Source organism: Lissotriton vulgaris, chromosome 12 (genome assembly GCF_964263255.1).
Source record: "Lissotriton vulgaris chromosome 12, aLisVul1.2, whole genome shotgun sequence".
Lineage (NCBI taxonomy): Eukaryota > Metazoa > Chordata > Amphibia > Caudata > Salamandridae > Lissotriton > Lissotriton vulgaris.
In genome coordinates this window covers 106,124,253-106,138,493 of record NC_141700.1, presented here as the reverse complement: position 1 = coordinate 106,138,493, position 14,241 = coordinate 106,124,253, and the positions used below count along the sequence as shown (strand labels likewise).

At 52.1% G+C, this 14,241-nt stretch overlaps 1 protein-coding gene across 2 annotated transcripts in view; it reads left to right on the top strand.

The window, feature by feature from the left end:
* The window catches only part of GBA1 (glucosylceramidase beta 1), an 84,234-nt gene that overhangs the window by 9,232 nt on the left and 60,761 nt on the right, over nt 1-14,241 (top strand). For both annotated transcript variants that reach the window (XM_086947392.1, XM_086947393.1), the window contains one exon: nt 1,946-2,137. In XM_086947392.1, coding sequence (XP_086803518.1) covers nt 1,946-2,137 — 192 coding nt within the window. The remainder of the gene's footprint in view (nt 1-1,945; nt 2,138-14,241) is intronic.

The window sequence follows — 14,241 nt, the reverse complement described above, 5'->3', positions numbered from 1 at the left end:
TTTATATTGTTTCTAGCCATCTCTCGACAAATCATTTGTAGATAGCGGGGGTCACTCTGTGTGTGGTTTACTCCTCCACTTGAGCAATTATTGTCTCATCGCTACACCAGTGTACCTGATAACATATTGTCTACATCCCATAAGGCCTCATTGGAACATCAGTCAAGCATTTTCTGAGCTCTGAGGTTCAACTGACCTGCATTAGCGAGGTTTGTAGCGAAAGAGCACAGCAGTATGAGACAAAAAATTTACATTTCTTGTACACCTACGTTGCCACCAGTAGAAAGTCACTAATACACAAGCAATAGCGCAAAATGCGTACACGCGTATTGTGGTAGCAGTCTGACCAAGCAGCTCAGAACCTTTCTCCATATAGCTGCCTTCAGTAAAGGCACCACAGCATTGTGGTGCATGTATTCCTGCATCTTCCATGCACTTCTTCAGTCTACATGTAGCAGCCAAATAATATTTAATTTTCAAAGAAGTAATCTCCTTTTTTTTTTTTCTCTCCCAAGAGTGCAGTTCTGTATTCACTAAGGTAACCTCTGACATCATGTTTTACTTTTATTGAATGTCTTCAGAACAGCTTATTCATATTAGCTGGTGTTCACTTTGAATTCTGCTGAACAAATCAAATGATAAAATATCCAGGTGCTTGTATCAGCAATGGAGCAAACTCCCTGTGCAGCCACTGGCTCTGGAACTAGCAAGTTTCACAGACCTCGAAAGTGATTGTAGTAGCAATCACATTTGCACAGAAATTGTCGCCAAGGTGTGCCTTCAGCAGCACCCAATAGTGATGTGGTAGAAGCAGACTTTGCACCTTTCATTTCTTTTTTCAGTCTTCATTTAGCAGAAAAGTACTTACTAATTTTCAATGTAGTAACCTTTGATTTACAGTTGGTACTGTGCAATGTTCAGTCTGGCAATCACAGATGTAATGCCATTTCCAATTCATTAAAGCTTTGCAGGGTAAAAAGGAGATCTGACCTTGCAGAACAGTTGAAGTGGTAAATTAAGCAGCTACCTGTTCCAGCATTGAATCCATCTTTCAGTGCAGAGCACATGCCCTGAAAGCCACCAGATTGTTCAGCCTTTCACTGATAAATGGACATTGGAAAAATGAAAGCTCAGAAAGTGACCACAGTGCTGTTGGGGCATTACTGGAGACACACATATTGGATAAGTCTCAGTTGCTTTGTCTGAGTGTTTCTACAGTCTGTGTTCATGCCTTTGATACAGCAGAATAGTTAATATTTATAGTTTTCTATTAGCATCTCGCTGCAGACCTGGATCCAGAACTAGAATGGTAAGTATTTAGTGATTGCATGTTGGTTGCCTGTATAGTTTGTAGATTGCCCCTAAGCAGTTCTGAACTGCCAGGGATGAAGAAATGGCAGGGAAAAGAAAATCTTATGCATTCATGTTTTTGTAATTTTCTTGTGGCCTAAGGATGTGTTTGAAGATCCAAAGAATTCATTCAGTGAACCACGCAACTTGAGAACATTTCATGGAAAATGTAGACAATTGCTTGTTAGACCTTGTGGGAGAGTCAATGGATGGATGAAGATGCATAGATGGATGACAATGGAAGAGGGTTCCTGTCTTACTTTAGGGTCAGATTGGTTCAGAAGTAAAGTATGGCGTTTCAGCGAGGGAAGGGGGCCCCCTGCTCAGTGTGAAATCTACGGTGAGTGCTTTGAATCTCAGCATGACCGACTCCTTCTAAAGTCTTTAGAAAGAGTACTATAAAGGTAGATCACAATACCACCTGTGTGTTTTCCAAGAGAAGATTCTGACAGTGGTGAGTTTAGTAATTTGTCACTCATACATAACATCAATAAAAGTGTTTTTCACTGTGGTTAAAAGTCCTCATAGGCTTGTTGTATTAAATCTTTACACACAGGCCTGTATCAATAACTCTTCTATGTCTATCCTCCTCCAGGTGGAAAAGCATGCGTCCCTGCAAGTTTTGGCCATGGCTCTGTGGTGTGTGTTTGCAATTCCACCTACTGCGACAGTTTGGATCCATTGGTTATTCTGGCCTTGGGCAACTACAGCAAGTACGAGAGCAGCAAGGAAGGCAAAAGGCTCGAAAGCAGCAGGGGTACACTGCAGGCCAACCGCACTGTCCATGGTATCTATATTTGTAACACATAACATTTGTTATTGCGTGGCATCCCGAAGTGGACAGCAGGCTGTTCTGTCCTTGCTTGTCAGATTGCAGATTCGTAGACTGCGGGGTGTTTGAAGCACAATGTTGCCTTTTCTTGAATTGACAAGTGGATCGAGTGTTTGACTCATCAGAAGTATACGTGTTGGTGGGTTAATGAGACATGTTTGCTATCTGTTTTTTAAGGCCTTACTGTTCAATTGTCAAGTGGCAATAGCCAAGTGTTGCAGGCCTTCACTGAAGAGTAAGTGGTCGCAGATACACATATAGAGGGAGTGCTTGGGTACAGGGGTCTGTAAGGCAAACAATCTGCCTCACCAATCATGTTTTTGGTCAGTGAGATCTGATGGAGTGATGTTCTAAAGCACGTGGGAACATATACAGTGAGCTCCTGCTGTTGTAATTCTGGTTGAATCCCTTAAAAAGCAAAGTAACAAATACAGCCGGCTTTAACACCTTGGCTGCTAGGCGTTTTCCCCTGCTGTGCTGGGAATTGCGATTTTCCTTTATCCATGACGAGCCCAGCTCTGCATCAGCGTGCGAGCGCCCTGCTCCATGACGAGCTGGGCTCGTCATGAGTGTGGAAGGGGTTAAATTGGAATCTGGGGCTAGATGGAGCCAATGGAAAATGTGTACGGATTCTCCAACGTGGTTTGATGGATGAAGGTGTTGGATTAACCCAACTGCTGAGCTGTGTAGCCATTAGATTCTGTGTGAAAGGTACTTTGTCGACTTAGAGAGAACATCTTAAAAATTGATGTGTGCTGCATACTGTGACAAGAGGAGTTATGGCCACGACTCAGGGTGACAACTAGCAAGGAAAATATATGTCTTGAGGACAGAGTTGGGAAAAGCACGTTTCCACTTTCTTGTTGATGTGCAATATCCATTGCTAGCCCCTGTCAGGTACATGTCTAGATTATTTAGCATCTTTGAGGTTGTGGAGGCTAACCCCAGTGCAGCCGAGAAATGGAAAGTTTGTGCCATGTTTAAAGGTTCCTCAAAGACAACTTCCCTCTTGTTTGTGTTCAGTTGATGGTGGTTACAGAACATAAAGTGAGATATTTCGTTTGGTTGATTAATTTATTTTCATACGAATTGGTCTTATCAGCAAATGAATCGTTTGAGAGGCCAGAGAAATAGGTGAGGTTTCAAACGGGTTGCCCGAGGGATTGTGCTTGGCCCAGGATATGAAGTGGCAAACCAGGCTAAGAGGCCCTGGGTGTATTTATTGGTATTCTTGTTCAAGATTAGTCTAGGGCCAGGTCACATGTTCCCTTACATTGTATATTAGTCAAGATCATTAGACCAAGTATATCTTTGTGTGGAACACAATAGGGAGTTTAAGTCGTATATCTGCTTCAGATCCATTGAACATCGTGTTATGTTTGAGGTCAACCCATATTGACATTTGAGCTGGATTTGGTTTTGGGAGGGATCTTGCTGACTTGTACTTGATGCAGGAAGCAGTTGTTTCAAGACTTTATGTACATTTGTTCTAGCAACTTTGCTTTTGTGAGACTGTTGTAGTATCAGTAGATTGCCAGGTCCAGGAAGGATTTCTTTAGTCACTTTATTTTAAGTGCTGCTTTAGAGGCTTTTGGGGGTCATACCATTTTGAGTGATGCCTTGACGATCCAGAATACAGTATTGCAGAGAAAGTAAAGTAGTTCTTTAAACAGTAATGCTCTAGACAGATCTAATAGGATTTGTATATTCCATAGGGTGGTCTTGTTACTGTAGTTGATCTGAAACGTTTGGGTGGTGACCCATCTGGAGTTTTAACTCTTTTTCTTGTTATCTCCGGTTGTACTTTTTTCCAAGAATCAAAAATGTGAGGACTACCAGATCTCATGAGATCCCTTCTTGACTATGATGTGAGACAAAGCAAGCAGGATAAGCATCTTGAGACACAATTGACAATACTTATGCAGATGCCCCTATTCCTACTTTGGCAAGGTGTGACCTCCACTTCACAGCCACCTGTGCCAACTCTGTCTCCTTTGCCTAACTCCTAAATATCAAAAATTAGTAGAACTAGGTAGTAGTGTTCCCTAACAGGGAAATGTCTGCCCATTTGTTACCAAATTGTAATGAAATACAGTAAAAGCGTGCAATATAAATATCTAGTTTTAGAATATTGGGTATGTGTGCTGAGTTCGCTCAAAACACCTACTAACTAAAGGTGTTATTCACACACCTGGATGTGCAACAATACAAAGAAAAATATAGGGCTTTACCAGCCCACCTAGTATCCATTATTAAGTCATATACACTTATATCTGGAAGAAACAGGTTAGTGTTAGATTCCTTACCTTAGAACAGGGGTACTCCTAGTGCGGGCCGCTGGCGGCCCGACTGGCCTTCATTGGTGGCCAGGGGACCTTGTTACAGTACTTGTCCTTCATATTAAGTTTAAACTGAGAAGATGGCCGCAGGCGCATGCATTATGAATAAATATTCAATACGTATTCACAATGTTTGCTCCTGCGACCATCTTCTTTGCTTATGCCTGCCTCTGATTGGCCTGAGCCTCCGTGACGTCACACCCGGCGCGAAGCACAGGCCCTTTAAAAGTCAGCTGTAACTAGTGCTTTTACAGCTGACTTTTAAAGGACCTTTTAAGGAGCTTCCTGTGTCATGGTGACGACGTTCACGTCCTCGCAGCCACGGAGAATCTTAACTGCAGTAGGAAATACTTCACCGTCAGGTAAGTGTAACTACGGGCAGTACTATGGGTCATGTTACCTTTTCCTTTTGTAACTATCGTCGCTTGTATTTTGTTTGCTTTTGATGCATGCACGATTGTCACTGTTGCCTCATGTTACGTTTCCTTTTGTAACATGCCCTGAGAGCAGACAAGCCCTGAGGTGTGATCTCGCCCGCCTATGTGGGCGCCTGAGAGCGGACAGGCTCAGAAGTGCCTCTGGAAAAAGCCATTTCTTTGGACAAGTATTTCACGAGCCTCCTGGAATGAGCAGCATGCGTGAAATGTCATACGCACATAACTGTATATAAAATGCCAGGTGGCACTGGAAACTGTAGCCACAATGAAGTACTGTGCAATAAATCAGACCACCCTGGCCCCCCACCCACCGGCCAGAGTACAGGAGGTCAGACACCAGCATCAGGCGAGGGGACTAGCAGGCCTCCCCCAAATAGTCCTCCTTCCTAAACCTTCGCTGCCCCCCCTACCCCCATCTACCCTACAACCCCGCGGACCACCCCAAACCTAAAAATCCCACGATGCTCTATTGAGACTCTCTAGCCTCTACGGTCTGTGACACACCATGCGCAGCGCTTAGAGTGCACACGCTTCCAGGGGAAGCTCTGTAGTCTCAGGAGCTCTGAGACAGGCTCCCTGTGGGTCTAGCGAGCAGCAGGTGCAGTGGTACCGGGTAAGGTGTTCTAACACAATATCAAAGTTTTAGTATACCGTGTATACGCGGTATCAGCTGCTGATCTCGGAAGAAGCAGTCCATCACCAGAGAACCCTACAACACGCTACTCTGGAGTGAGATGGAGAGGCTAGCCACCATCAGAAGCCTCACTGTGGCACCTACAACAGGATTTAAGGGAGAAGCTATCCGAAGACCACCAGTTATACCCCCAGCCCCCTGTGATGAGCCCCCTCCTCAAGTCGAGCCGGACTACCTTCAAAGCCCTCACTCCCCCTATGAACATAGCGCTCATGGCGAAGCTGTCCGTCACATGAGACAATAACATTAGTCATTCCTTCATTCATTCATTAAGTCTGTCACCCAATGAAGGCCACACTGGGTGCCAAGCTCACTCGGGGCATGACCTTTTCAAAATCAAATAGTCAAAAACTGACAGCAAACCTGCCCCTCCTCTAAATCTGTAGCCCTGAGCCCTTCACATTTCCACCTTCCCCCTCTGTCTCTCTCTGTCTGTCTGTCTGTCTGTCTGTCTGTCTGTCTGTCTGTCTGTCTGTCTGTCTGTCTGTCTGTCTGTCTGTCTGTCTGTCTGTCTGTCTGTCTGTCTGTCTGTCTGTCTGTCTGTCTGTCTGTCTGTCTGTCTGTCTCTCTGTCTCTCTGTCTGTCTGTCTCTCTGTCTCTCTGTCTGTCTCTCTGTCTGTCTCTCTCTCTCTGTCTGTCTCTCTCGCTGTCTCTCTGTCTCTCTGTCTCTCTGTCTCTCTGTCTGTCTGTCTCTCTGTCTCTCTGTCTCTCTGTCTGTCTCTCTGTCTCTCTGTCTGTCTCTCTGTCTGTCTCTCTCTCTCTGCCTCTCTCTCTCTGTCTGTCTCTCTCTGTCTGTCTCTCTGTCTGTCTCTCTCTCTCTGCCTCTCTCTCTCTGTCTGTCTCTCTCTGTCTGTCTCTCTCGCTGTCTCTCTGTCTGTCTGTCTCTCTCTCTGTCTCTCTGTCTGTCTCTTTCTCTCTCTCCCTGCCTCCCTCTCTCTTCCTACCTGTTTCTCTTCACCCCTCTCTCTCAGACTTTGCCTCTCTCTCGCTTTGTGTGTCTCTCCCCGTAGGTGTGTGTTTCTTTCTCCCTCTCTCATTCTTTCTCACTGTCTCTCTCTCCCCCTCTGTCCCTTTCTCTTTGCCTCTCACGCTCTCTCTCTCCTCTATCTCGCTCTCTCAGCTTGCCCCCTCTTTCTCTCCCTCTGTCTCGCTTTCTCTCTCGCTCTCTTTTTGTCTCTCTCCCTGCATCCATCTCTCCCGCTCCCCCTCTCTTTCTCTCTGTCCTTTTCTCCCTGTGCCCCTCTATCTCTCCCTCGGTCTTGCTTTCCCTTGCTCCCCCTCTCTTTCTCTCTCTGTCCTTTTTTCCCTGTGCCCCTCTCTCTCCCTCGGTCTTGCTTTCCCTTTCTCTATCTGCCTCTATCCTCCTCTCCTCTCGTTCTCTTCCTTTCTTCCTCTCCCCCTCTCCTCCCTCTCTCGTTCGTTCTTCCTCTCTCCCCACTTCCTTTATTCTTATCTTCCTTTCTCTGCTCTCGCTCTCTTTTGCTCTCCTCCTCTTTTGCTCTCCTCCTCTTCCCCTCTCCTCCTCTTCCCCTCTCCTCCTCTCCCCCTCCCCCTCTCTCTTGCCCCCCTCTTCTCCTCTTTTCCTCCCCCTCTTCTCCTCTTTTCCTCCCCCTCTTCTCCTCTTTTCCTCCCCCTCTTCTCCTCTTTTCCTCCCCCTCTTCTCCTCTTTTCCTCCCCCTCTTCTCCTCTTTTCCTCCCCCTCTTTTCCTCCCCCTCTTCTCCTCTTTTCCTCCCCCTCTTCTCCTCTTTTCCTCCCCCTCTTCTCCTCTTTTCCTCCCCCCTCTTCTCCTCTTTTCCTCCCCTCTCTTCTCCTCTTCTCCTCCCCTCTCTTCTCCTCTTCTCCTCCCCTCTCTTCTCCTCTTTTCCTCCCCCTCTCTTCTCCTCTTTTCCTCCCCCTCTCTTCTCCTCTTTTCCTCCCCCTCTCTTCTCCTCTTTTCCTCTCTCTTTCTGCTCTCCCTCTCTCTTTCTGCTCTCCCTCTCCCCTCCTCTCTCTCTCATTAACATACAAATGGTCTTTTAAAGACCTGTGAAGTGCTGGGGTGAAGCTGTGTGTGGGCCCGGAAGCTGTCTCAACCCAGACACACACAGGCAGGGTGAGATGAAGAGGGTGGGAGGGAGGGAAAGTGAGGGAGGGAAAGGGAGGGAGGGAAAAGGGAGACAGACAGAGGGAGAGCGAGGGAGGGAGAGAAAGGGACGCAGACACAGTCAGAGGGAGAGTGAGGGAGAGGGAGGGAGGGAAAGAGAGGCAGACAGAGGGAGGGAGAGAAAGGGAGGAAGGGAGGGAAAGGGAGGCAGACAGGGAGAGCGAGGGAGGGGAAGGGAGCAGACAGAGGGAGAGCGAGGGAGGGAGGGAAGGAAAGGAGGGAGGGAAAGGGAGACAGACAAAGGGAAAGGGAGGGAGACAGTCGGAGACAGACAGACGGAGGGAGGGAGACCGACAGAGGGAGGGAGACAGACAGAGGGATGAGGGAGACCGAGGAAGGGGGACAAAGAGGGGGAGACAGACAGAGGGAGACAGAGAGGGAGAGCGAGGGAGACATAGGGAGACAGACGGAGGGAGACAAAGAGAGGGAGAGGGAGGGAGATAGAAAGGGGGAGGGTGACAGACAGAGGGAGGAGGGAGGGAGGAGGGTGACCGGCTTAGGGGGGAGGGAGGAGGGTGACAGACAGAGGGAAGAGGTTGACAGAGGGAGGAGGGTGACAGAGGGAGGGAGGGTTACAGAGGGAGGGAGACGGAGGGGGGAGACAGAGTGAGGAGGGGGGAGACAGAGTGAGGAGGGGGGAGACAGAGTGAGGAGGGGGGAGACAGAGTGAGGAGGGAGAGGGAGACTGAGTGAGGAGGGAGAGGGAGACTGAGTGAGGAGGGAGAGGGAGACTGAGTGAGGAGGGAGAGGGAGACTGAGTGTGGAGGGAGAGGGAGACTGAGTGTGGAGGGAGAGGGAGACTGAGTGTGGAGGGAGAGGGAGACTGAGTGAGGAGGGAGAGGGAGACTGAGTGAGGAGGGAGAGGGAGACTGAGTGAGGAGGGAGAGGGAGACTGAGTGAGGAGGGAGAGGGAGACTGAGTGAGGAGGGAGAGGGAGACTGAGTGAGGAGGGAGAGGGAGACTGAGTGAGGAGGGAGAGGGAGACTGAGCGAGGAGGGAGAGGGAGACTGAGTGTGGAGGGAGAGGGAGACTGAGTGAGGAGGGAGAGGGAGACTGAGTGAGGAGGGAGAGGGAGACTGAGTGAGGAGGGAGAGGGAGACTGAGTGAGGAGGGAGAGGGAGACTGAGTGAGGAGGGAGAGGGAGACTGAGTGAGGAGGGGGAGGGAGACGAGAGTGAGAGTCAGTGAGTGAGACAGAGGGAGTCAGGGAGATGGAGGGAGTGAGACAGAGGGAGAGAGAGAAAGGGAGAGAGAGAAAGGGAGAGAGATTTGTGTATGCCGGGTCTGGTGGCTCAGTCGAAGAAGGCGTCCGCTGCAGGGACCTGTGTTCAACCCCATGGTCAGTTTTTTTTGTTGCTCTAGCCCCGCCCCCACTGACCCCGCCCCCACTGGTGCGTTCCATGCCTTAGAATATCCCCAGGCGTCAGACTGGATCCGGAAACTTTTGCTTAGCAGTACCCCTGCGCGTCGGTAGGTGTCGTCTGGGGCTCCGCGTCCGTCGTCAGCATCATTGGCGCCGGGATGACGTTGCCGGAGTACTTGGACGCCGCCCTCGCGCGCTGATGTCAGTTCTTCTTCTTTCCGCGCCAGCAAGCGCCGATCCGGAAAAAGTGGTACCCCTTAGTCAATTTTTGACTAAACTTTTTCGATCTTTTTTTGATCCTTTTAGAAGTCTAACGACTCCGACGGTGCCAGTAGGGATGCCCGGCCTTAAACGCTGCACCGACTGCGACCGACTGATGTCGGTTACCCACGCCCATCGCTGGAGTCTTCATTGTGTGGGCCTCGACCACGATGACAAGGCCTGCTCCGACTGTCGAGCCCTGTCGACTAAAGCTAGGCGGGAGCGGTCCCGCAAGCGACTCTATCTCCGGCAGTCGGCCCGCGCCGCTCGAGGTCCCGGTCTCTAGTAGGTCGAGGGACTGGTCGCGGGGTCTGAGCCACCATAGCTCCGGGAGCCTTCCTCTGACTTCGGGCTCGTAGTCCTCAGGTAAGCACAAGAAGTCAGAGACATCATCGCTCTTCGCACTACCCCGACGCTCGCGTGACGCGGCCGGGGGTTCGGGCGACACCACCCTTGCGGCGCCGGAGCCGCGGGCGTCGCGGCCTGCTTCATACCCATCGGTCCCTAGGCAGAACGCGATGCTGGAGGAGATCGAGGCCTTCCTCACGACCATGAGGTCGCTCACTCCTCCGTCGGGCTCCGCGGCGCCTTCGGGCCCAGCGTCCCCAACTGGGGGTTCCAGCGGATCGAGCGCTTCGGCTCCGACGCTGTCGGGTGCTTCAGTCCCGCGGCAGCCGGTGACTTTGGTCCCGGCGTCGCAGGATCCGGGTCCGATCCGGTTCGTCGCCGCGCCGGCCCCCAGGGTGTCTCCCCCGGCGCCTCCTCCGAGCGGCGCCGTCCCCGATCCCTCTCTCGATTCGAGTCTGGCGCCGGAGGGAGGGGTCTGAGGACCCTCTGCACGGGAGTGCCAGTCTTATCAGGACTGGACAGGTGAACTAGGGGAGGCCAGTGGTCTGGACACTTCGCCGGACACTGGTTTTGTCTCCCCTCCTACCGTGGCTACGGAGGAGGGGGCTGCCTATAGTGTGGTACTGACACGGATGGCCAAGGCCTTGGGCCTGGAGCTCCCCGTCGCGGCCGTGAGGACTAACCTCCTCACTGAGGTCCTTAAACCGCAGGCAAGCTCGGCCGAGCCTCTGCTGCCATTTAATGAGGCCTTGTCTGACGTTCTTCTGGGCACTTGGTCCAAGCCCGCTACAGGTCAGCCTGTAGATAGGAACATGGCCAGACGCCACTGCCCGGCTCCGGTTGACCCTTACTTCCTGTTCACCCACCCCACCCCCAAGTGCCTGGTCATCCAGGCCTCTAATTCCCACAGCGTATTCCCGACGGCTCCCCCCGATCGGCAATCCAAGAGGTACGAGCAATACGGAAAGAAGATATTCTCCTCCCTGAGCTTAAGGCTGCGGCCTCTTGGGCCGTTATACCCACTCTCTGTGGGACACTGTCGCGGATGTGCTGCCACAATGTCCGGTGGAGGTCCAGACTAAACTCGCCCAAGCCTTTGCGGAGGGTCGAGATGCAGCACGGTACTCCATCTGGTGTGGACTGGATACCAAGGACTCACTGGGCAGAGCAATGGCAACGACGGTGGCGATTCGTCACCATGCCTGGTTGAGGTCTGCCAACTTTTCGGCTGATGTCCAGAACACCCTTATGGACATGCTGTTTGATGGCCGTCGCCTCTTTGGCGACCAGGCAGACCATGCGCTTGAGCGCTTTAAGGACTCAAGGCTACGGCCAAGTCCTTGGGCCTCTGAGCCCCGAGCCAGCAAACGGCTGCTTTTCGCTCCTTTCGTGGCCAAGGAAGGGGCGCTCCCACACACCCTGCCAGCCACGGGCCGCAGACTACTGTCCAGCGTGGTGGCGGATGTGGAAACCACCGTGGAAACCACCGTGGCGGCGGTCGGGGACAACGGCGAGGCCAGTCCACACCCGCCCCTGCAGCATCCGCCTCAAAACCCTCCTAGTCTGAGCTTTCAGGCCTATGTGACGCCAGTGGGGGGCAGGGTTCGCCATCACCACCTCCACTGGCGCACTGTCACATCGGACAAGTGGGTGCTGCAAATCGTCCGAAGGGGCTACTCCCTCCCCTTCGAGGCGACCCCTCCAGCCATGCCATCGCGATACCACCTCGTGTCGGGGGATCACTTGACACTTCTACGAGGGGAAGTTACGGCCCTCTTGGCCAAGGGGGCCATCGAGCGCGTTCCTGGGCCAGAAGTAGGGTGTGGTTGTTACTCCCACTACTTTCTGGTACCCAAGAAGGTCAAAGGGGGCCTACACCCTATCTTGGACCTACGGAACGTCAACGGCTTCCTCGGGCAGGAGAAGTTCAAGATGCTGACACTAGCTCAGGTCCTAGCTGCCCTGGACCCAGGAGACTGGATGGTAGCGTTGGACTTGCAGGACGTTTATTTTCATATCCCCGTCCTGCCGGCCCACCGACGTTACCTGCGGTTCACGGTAGGCCACAAGCACTTTCAGTTTACCGTGCTCCCCTTTGGCCTTACCAGCGCCCCACAGTTGTTCACGAAAGTGATGGCGGTGGTCGCAGCTCATCTGCGCAGGTTAGGGGTTTCAGTCTTCCCCTATCTCAATGACTGGTTGTTGAAGGCGGGCTCGCCCCAGACAGTCGTCAGCCCTCTCCAGACTACGGCCGACCTCCTTCACCTGCTGGGGTTCTCCATCAATGTGCTGAAGTCACACCTGTGTCCCTCTCAGAAGCTCCTCTTCATCGGAGCGGTTCTGGACGCAGTTTCGGGTTTATCCTCCAGAGCAGTGGGTTCGGGATATTCACGCTCTGATTCCGATCTTTCAGCCGTTATCCCGAGTCTCAGTCATGCTAACGCTGCGACTTCTGGGGCTGATGACCTCCTGCATCCTTCTGGTGGCGGATGCAGGCTCTGCAGTGGGACCTGAAGTTTCAGTAGGCCCAGCATCAGGGCAACCTGTCAGACCATGTCCTGATCTCGGACGGCACTGCAAGACAGTTGCAGTGGTTGCTCACGGACCGCGATTGGGTCAGCGGCAGATCCCTCTCCCTACCCCAACCGGAGCACGTAGTTGTGACAGACGCGTCCCTCCAAGGCTGGGGAGGCCACATGGGAGAGGCTGTCGCTGCAGCAGGGGACGGTCCTCCACCCGAACCTGTCCAGTCTCCACCTCCATGCTTGGAGATTGAGCGGCGACAGTTGAGGTCATTTGACTTGCCTCCTGAAGTTTGTGATGTCATTCTGGCAGCCAGGTGACCCTCCACAAAGTCTGTATACGCCTGCAGGTGGAACAAGTTTGTGGCATGGTGCACAGCAAAGGCTGTGGATCCCCTTTCTGCCCCTCTTTCTGAGGTTCTCCTCTTCCTTCTTTCTCTTGCCCAGCAGGGCTCTGCTCTGGGCACTATCAAGGGCTACCTTTCTGCCCTTTCTGCCCTTTCCGCCTTCTTACGGCTACCTGATCAGCCTTCTTTGTTCAAGTCCCCGGTTGTTAACCGGTTCTTAAAGGCTTTACTCATATGTTCCCCCCTGCCCCCTTCGTGATGCCTCAGTGGGACTTGAACCTTGTACTTACTTTTCTGATGTGCGCTCCCTTCAAGCCACTTCATAACTGTCCTCTCCGTCTTCTTACCCTTAAGACTGCTTTCCTGGTTGCCATCACCTCTGCCAGGAGAGTGAGTGAGCTCCAGGCTCTTTCATCCAAGCCTCCCTTCCTTTCTGTCCATCCGGACAAGGTTGTGTTGCGGACAAGAACCTCTTTCCTGCCCAAAGTAGTCACGGCCTTCCACATCGGACAGTCCATCACCTTGCCCACCTTCTTTCCGCCTCCGCATCCCTCTAAAGAGGAAGAGCGGCTCCACCGTCTGGACCCAAAACGTGCGCTCTCATTCTATTTGGATCGCACACGCCAGTTCCGGGTGGATGGCCAACTCTTTGTTGGTTACATGGGCGCTAAGAAAGGTCGGGCGGTGCACAAGCGGACCATCTCTCGGTGGGTCGTGTTGTGCATCAAGGAATGCTACTCTTTGGCTAAAAAGGAGCCTCTGTTGGGCTGAGGGCCCATTCCACTCCGGCCACGGCGGCTACTACTGCCCGGGTCGGGGAGTCCCCTTGCAGGACATCTGTCAGGCAGCTACGTGGGCCTCGCTGCACACGTTCGCAAGACACTACTGTCTAGACAGCCAAGTCCGGAGGGATGGCTTTTTTTGGCCGTTCCGTCCTCCAGGACTTTCTGGTGTGATTATTGGTTCGCAGACCCACCACCGGGGTTGGTATTGCTGTGGTATCTATTCTAAGGTAAGGAATCTAATACTATTGTGTTTCTTTCAGATGCACAAGTTACTTACCTTTGGTAACGATATATCTGTAAGACAGTAGTTTGTATTCGATTCCTTACCGCCCCACCCATCCTCCCCGTTCTGCGAACCGATTTCTAGGGTTAAGGTCATCCCCTTTCAGGGCCCTAGTTTCATGGCACCATTGTTAGTTTTTATCATGGCTCTGCGTTTCTAGTGCCGCGGGGGACCCTGCCTGCATGCCCAGAAGGAGGTGAGGCACGCTAGAATCAGAGTGCCAGCAAGGAAGAGCACTATCTCCTGTCCCCAGCTTGCCTGCTGACTAGCGCTTGGAGAGCGCAGCGCTATATTCCCAGCCCCAGAGGTGAGGAGCTGATTTCCGCAGGGCTTTGTGTTAATCTGGTCCCAGAAGAAGTGTGGACCCAACAGCGCTGTGTGGCCAGGAGGACCTGTGTAGGTGAAAGCGCCATGGGAGCCCTCCCCATGTGATTGCGCCCGCATGCTGATCTAAATAAAAGCGGGTGCCTACCCCGCTTCACGCATATTTAATGAGCGGGTGCCCACCCTGCGTATTGCCGTGCTTTTGCTGACTTA